The following is a 7,353-nucleotide window of genomic DNA, read 5'->3' on the forward strand; positions in this document are numbered from 1 at the left end:
TTTTGTGGGATCTGCATTTGCTAGGAAATAGCATAGAAAGATCTGATCACAATTACTTGTCTCGTGGGAAAAAATTTTTCCATTCTTTTCTTTTTTGTGGTAGAATTAAGCACCCCAAGAGAAAAATTCAAACGCACAGCATAATTGAAAAGGCATTAAGTTCAATCACCCAATATGACAGATGGAGGGCAGCACAGATACAAGAAGGTAACAAAACCGCTGCTTATCAATTTAGCTGATAAAAACGTGCAGTTATAATTTTTCCGGGGGTTTCGTATGACATATGGCCCCAGTGCTTTCATATCACTTCACACGATGCCCCGCCACCCCTCCAATTGTCACTTGTCATAGGTTTGGATTTTAGTCTGCGGTCCCGACGGACTCGTGAGGGCTGGGGAGAGGGTCGGTGGCCGTGAAGTTTTATGCTGTAATTGCAGAGGACAAATGATGAATTGGAGGGCTCCTCGAGGCATGGGACCAGCCATTGGCCAGCAACCACACCGCTTTTAGGCCAGCATGGAACACGAGTAGCTATTAGGCCACTAACTATGACTGTTAACTTGTGTGGTGTGTACATGAACAAGTACGCGTACACTTTTTCTTCGACTCGAATGCTTTGTCGGAATTTGTTAAATTGCTGGAGTTTAAATGAAAGAACGTACGCTATATATATATATAGTAGTAAAAGTTTTTGTATTCACTAGAATTTGGAATATGAAGGTTAGACTCGAAAGACTAAAAGGCAAACGAGGGCTCATTTTACTCAGATTAAAGAAACCAACAAATTTGATGTTGCCATTTGCCAGCAAGAACCCCATTTCCAAATTGACAAATGACGCTGGTAATTAGTCTTGCTGGGTTAGTGATTTATTAATAAAAATTTATTTACTTGTATCATCAACATACATATCTTTCAACCACATCTTTTTATTTTATGTATATCACTAGGGAGGGACAGCCCGCGCGACGCTCGGGAATTTGGTGTTTGTGATTTAAGGTAATTAATAATTATTGTTTAATATTTTGTAGTATAGGAACTGAAGTATGATGATTTTATCATGTAATTTTAATAGAAAAAATCATAAGTTACATAGTGAGTCAATACAAATAATGTGCAATAAGACATTCTTATCGTTATACTATATAAGAATCCATTGTGATCAAAGGGTATGTTTGAATTTCAACTGCAAAGATAAGGGTAATTTGAAAATGTAAGAATGTTTGAAGTGCAATTGAAAAGTATCCAAAGGTCTCTTCTAAAACTTATCCAAGATGATAAAACATTTCAAATTATCAATTGGACCCTTCATCTCTCGAATCTATATATGTTCGTGAAAAATCTTTCAAGCAATGCTTCTGATTTCTCTCTCGACTTAAGTTCAATTTGAATTATCAAGTCAAGTTTATCCATCAATCACTTTGCGTCCAATCTAATCTAAAATAATTTTATTTTTTTCTAACTATTTATATAATTTGGTGGGTATAATACGATTTAATCACATGTTTCTTACAGAGATAATAATATCCAAAAATGATAAATAGATAAGAAACTTAAGTGGTCTTTTTTAAAATTTTGTAGAAACTATTCAAATTTTGTGTTTTTTGCTAAGGGTTTTTTTTATAATCTCATGAATAAGTTCAAATCTGCATAATTGTTAAAGATCTGAATTGAAACTATCTTGATTATAAAAAATTGATGTAAATAATATTTTCTAAATTTGAAATTGTAGAAAATGGTAAGTAAAATCAGAAGAAATTCCTCATATGAATTTAAATTGCAAACTATAGGTAGAAACTGCTTAATGATATTTTTCAATATTTACTTGTATAAGTATCCAATATAACATCTCTATTTAATTGACTCGTTAGAACTATGAATAATAGTTGCTTCAATCAAATCAAGAAACATTATTTATCATTGTACAATATACAATTATAAGTAAATAAATTAATATAATGCAATCAAAATGGTGCTGTAGCTAAAGCATTTAAACTCATCAAGTTCCATTACAAATTCTTTTACATAGCATAAAAAAACAAATTTTTGTATTTGAAACTATATAAACAGTATAATACAAGAACGAGATCATAACATGGAAAGCAAATAGAGTGCAAATGACATCTTAGTACTATGTAACATGATTAATTTTCTTTTTTAGTTTCAATGAAGTGCAAAATTCTAAGTTAATAAATTTTATAATCATAAAATTTCCAATTAAAATAAACACAAGCTGAATTCCAAATCATATTACATGAAAAAATAACTACTTGAACCATAACTGTTGGAATGTAGTCAACAAATCTCTAGAGTCAAGAATAATAGGAGAAAGTTCATAAGAAATAAGGTTATTTGACTTAAATAAAGAGATAATACCTTGGCTGAGGAGGAGAAGATGATAAAATTACTTTTTTGATTATTTTAGAAAGTGACAACATTATCTCAAATTGTACTTTGACCATAGACAAAATCTCTGGGATCTACTAAGGAAAACAATACAATTAATTAGTTTTTGGAATTAGAAGTATCAAAAGGCAAACTATATGGAGTTATTGAATAAACCAATCATCAGAAAAAAAAAACTACAATCGAAGACGACAAACCCAAAGAACTCACCTCAATTTAAAGGAAAAGCTATGCATTCTACCAAATATTTAATAGCCATAATAAAATCAAAGAGGTGAAACCGAAAAAGAAGAAAGGGTATCGGCTAAACATGGGAACATAAATATGATAATGATTGTTCAGATGACAATTAAGTTAATTAATTGTAATTAAAATCTAATTATGTAAACATCCAATTAATTGTTTAACGGATGAGAAAGGTTTCAGAAAATTAGAAGGCTTGGATGTTAGTATAATAAGTGATTAAAAGGACTTTTATGTAATTCTATCAAAATACAAGATTTATTCAATTGTACTTGATACTCAACTTGGCACCAAACATTGTAATATACCAAATCTGCCCCTATCCTTAAATATCTGAAAGGTTGTATAAGTAATTATAGTGAAATTAAAGCTTTAATGACTTGTACTCAATATTCCAATTACTCTTCAAACACTCTCACATTTCCAAAATAGCATCACCTCTGCGGTTAAAATCTAGTCCTAAACTCGTTCTTATATAATACTCCCTCCGTTCCTTATTAGATGTCCTAATCCATTGTTTCTTTTTATCTGTCATTTTATGATATCAAGAAAGCATTTATGAACTTTTTTTCAAAATTACCCTTGCTTACCCTTTCAACTTTCTTAAATTGGGACTCTAAATAATTAAATGTAGTATTTGTAGCATTAACAATAAAAGTAGTTGAAGAGATGAAGAGAGATAAAGGGTAATTTTGAGAAGTAAAGTTAAACTTTTGTTGACTTTTAGAAAATAACCAACTTTCTTAATTTAAGAGAATTAGTTATTCAGGCCATCTAATAAGGAACGGAGGGAGTATAAGGATATCAAGAACGTATTACAGTATTTTTTTTAAAAAAAAATTATCCAAATAATATATCATCTAAACGCACTCACTGTTAGTAATAAATGCATAAATCTAAAACCTTGTTATAAATGACAGTGGCATGAATTTCTCTCTTCCGTAAAAATAAATTCCACCAATCTACCATCAAAAGGTCTGCCAATTCCCCCCGCCCCCCCAAAAAAAAACCTTTCAAATCAATCTCAAATCAATGTATCAAGCAAAAGATTTAGGTGTCAATTTATGACACCGCACTCATATGAATCCATGAATTGTCCCACTTTATACACCCACATGCACACCTAATGTACCCATACACCAAATACTATACTTGTATACCATATGTATGTATAGATAATTTATAAGGAAGGAAAAAAAAAGAAGAAAAGTAAAAAAAGTGAAGAGAAGGGGGTAGGTATGAGATTGATTGACCGAACCCATCCATGATCCATGTACCATATTCTCCCCTCCGCTTCCCCCTCACCAAGTCTTCTCTAATCATCATCACATTTCTTCCCATCACCTCCCTCACCGGCACCCACCCCCCATCCCCTCCCTATATAAAAGCCTGCGCTCCTCCCTTCTTTCCTTTCTCAGCTTGGACGTTTTCTTTTGCCAAGAGAACTACAAGCTTCTTAGGGCCCCAAATCTTTTTACATTTGTTTCATTTTAGTCCCTTTTTTTTTCATTCTTTACAATTAATCCGAACGAATAAAGGGCTACCATTATTAGCGCTATGCAACCCGTTCCTTCTCCGTCGTCTTCGGGTATGAATCTCAAGTCCATAATTCCGCCGGGTCTCACCCTGACTCACAGGGTCAGCTCGACCCGACTCATTATCCAGGCTGTCCACCGTTTCGACTCGGCCAGCACTCACACGAGTGTGAACACTAGTACGAACGGCTCGGCAGCTGCCGCTCCAGTGCCGAATGCTAGCACTGGGAAGTTGAGCTTGAACGTCTCAGGCCATGTCGGCGCGAACCGAGCCGACTGGCAAAGCTCTTGCGCAATTTTAGCCAGCAAGGTCGTCTCTCAACAGCAGGATGCCGAGACAAGTGGCTGTACCGGTGGAAATATCACCGCCGTCAACGGCCACAAGGCTAGTCTAGATCTGATTCCGATAGACAATCTGCCCAAGCCACTCTCCATCGCAGACCTCTCTCCAGCTCCGATGCACGGTTCGAAGCTCCGCGTCGCCTACCAAGGCGTTCCCGGAGCTTACAGCGAAGCTGCCGCCGGCAAAGCTTATCCGAACTGCGAAGCCATTCCTTGCGACCAATTCGAAGTTGCATTCCAAGCTGTCGAGCTCTGGATCGCTGACAGAGCAGTTCTCCCGGTAGAAAACTCCCTCGGCGGTTCTATTCACCGGAACTACGACCTCCTCCTCCGCCACCGTCTCCACATCGTCGGCGAAGTCCAACTTCCAGTCCACCACTGCCTGTTAGCTCTCCCAGGCGTCCGGAAAGAGTATCTCAGCCGCGTTATCAGCCATCCGCAAGCCCTAGCCCAGTGCGAACACACGCTCACCAAAATGGGCCTAAACGTGGCCCGAGAAGCCGTCGACGATACCGCGGGAGCTGCAGAATTCGTCGCGGCAAATAACCACCGCGACACGGCGGCGATTGCGTCAGCACGCGCCGCCGAGCTGTACGGCTTGAGCATCCTAGAAGACGGGATTCAGGACGATTCCAGTAACGTCACCAGATTCGTCATGCTAGCCAGAGAGCCGATAATCCCACGAACGGATCGGCCGTTCAAGACGAGCATTGTCTTCGCTCACGACAAAGGGACCAGCGTGTTGTTCAAGGTTTTGTCGGCCTTCGCATTTCGGAACATTAGCTTGACGAAGATCGAGTCGCGGCCGCATCGGAATCGGCCGATACGACTGGTGGACGACGCCAACGTCGGAACGGCCAAGCACTTCGAGTACATGTTCTACGTGGATTTCGAGGCTTCCATGGCGGAAGTCAGGGCTCAAAACGCATTGGCGGAGGTTCAAGAGTTCACGTCTTTCTTGAGGGTTCTGGGAAGTTATCCCATGGATATGACGCCTTGGTGCCCTTCCGGAGGAGAATAAAACCCGAATCAATCGGAATCGGAATCGGAATCATTTTCTCGTTTTTCATTTATCAATAATTATTTGGGCAAAAAAAAAAAAGAGAAAGGAAGGAAGGAAGGAGAAAACTGAAAAATGGAAAATGAGGTCGTTTGAATTAAGAATTCAAAGAATTGAATTGAATTCTCTTCTCAATAATTTCCTTTTTCTTTACTTTATTTTGGGTTTATGATTTTTTTTTAAATTTTTTGTCATCAAGAAAATGTTGGTAAATATGTGGCAAATTATGTGTAAGAATTGTGAATATATTGTCACATCCTCAAAACCCTGTGAATGTTGTTGAACAGAGGAATGACAATTATGATGGAAAGCAAATTAATTATTTGTTGAATTAATGTTTTGTTGGTACTTTTATTTTACTTTCCCCTTTTAGTTTTCAGGCCTTGTTACCTGTAATTCTTTCACTAAGGATGTATCGATTTCAACAACCCATGTAAGAACAATTAAATTCTACATGAATATTTAGATGTGCAGTAAATATTTTATAATAACCTTTAAGATTTCAGCATCTGTATCGAGAGATCTTCACATATTTTATTTTCTAGACTATTGTATATTTGTATTAGTCTGACCGTAAGTAAAAAAAAAAAAAAAAATGTAGTCAGACAGTAATTAGTTACTTTTAAAGACTTCAGCTTCTATATGGAAAGATCTTCAGATATTTTAATTTGTACGCTATTCGGATTAATATAAGAACATCTCCACGTAGTAAGAATTCCACGTGTGGTCCCCTGTTTGGATAGTTAATTTTAAAAAATTTTATTTATAAAAAAATATACCATAACAATTTAATATATGTAAAGCAACAAAATAATTACAAAATATGTCAAGAAATATTATCACTATTTTTTTTTCACAAAAATTGGCAATTCAAACGTCACCAGCACTGAAGTGCAAGTTTTGTGTAATTAATTTGAAAGCATAAGCCATCATTTCTATTTAAATTTGAAAAATTATTATTTTGAATGTATGAATAAACTTTTTTTTTTTTTCTGACCTTCCAGCCCTCCCTCGCACTCTTCTCACCTCCTATTGTCAGATTCAAAATTCGAACCCTAAACTCGACAACGAAAAGTATTGTAAAAGTCCTCCACTCACCACTGAATCAATCGCGATGGTTGAAGGCATGCATATGCATTTATACATGTTAGTGTAAAAGAATTAACTTCTCTTGTTCACCATCCAAAACACTAGGAGGATCGAGTTTTGCGACATTGCTAATCCTCAAGGAAATCCTATTAGGGTTGTGCCGTCTTCTGATTTTTGCCTGATTACCCTTAACCAATTTGTGCCGGACTTATTTGAGGCCAGTGAAGTATTAGGTGCATTCTCTTAACTTTTTCATTGTCGTGGAAAAACATCAACTCTCTCAACTTTTTCTTGTTGAGCTTACCAATCTTGTATTAAATTTCCATGGCTATTACTTGAAGCTCCAACACAATTATTTGCAGGCAAAATAATTATTGCTACTTTGGTTGTTAAATGGGTTGCAGCGCAACAAGACTGCAGCCCCCAACCTATTTTTGGTTAAAGACATCGGCCTAAGATCATCCACAATGCTATTACACCTTGTGTAGTGTAATCCACATGTCACGTTAGTATCTCACTTTTTCCTCTTGTATTATACTTTCACTTCCACATGTCACGTTAGTATCTCACTTTTTCCTCTTTTATTATACTTTCACTTACAATGGATTACACTCCACAAGGTGTAATAGCATGGATCCACAATTAAATCAAATATTTATTTTAATAATGCATAACTCATA

The 7,353-nt window shown here is 36.3% G+C and overlaps 1 protein-coding gene across 1 annotated transcript; it reads left to right on the forward strand.

Moving 5' to 3' along the window:
• Positions 1-3,954: 3,954 nt before the first annotated feature.
• On the forward strand, positions 3,955-5,938 carry LOC113726875 (arogenate dehydratase 3). Its single transcript, XM_027250791.2, has one exon. The coding sequence runs from the start codon at positions 4,205-4,207 to the stop codon at positions 5,543-5,545; it is 1,341 nt and encodes a 446-aa protein (XP_027106592.1). The 5' UTR covers positions 3,955-4,204; the 3' UTR covers positions 5,546-5,938.
• Positions 5,939-7,353: the final 1,415 nt, after the last annotated feature.

This window comes from Coffea arabica, chromosome 1c (assembly GCF_036785885.1).
Source record: "Coffea arabica cultivar ET-39 chromosome 1c, Coffea Arabica ET-39 HiFi, whole genome shotgun sequence".
NCBI classification, from domain to species: domain Eukaryota; kingdom Viridiplantae; phylum Streptophyta; class Magnoliopsida; order Gentianales; family Rubiaceae; genus Coffea; species Coffea arabica.

Bases quoted from the DNA above. Each gene is read 5' to 3' on its own strand.
- LOC113726875 (XM_027250791.2), top strand. From the start codon at position 4,205: ATGCAACCCGTTCCTTCTCCGTCGTCTTCGGGTATGAATCTCAAGTCC.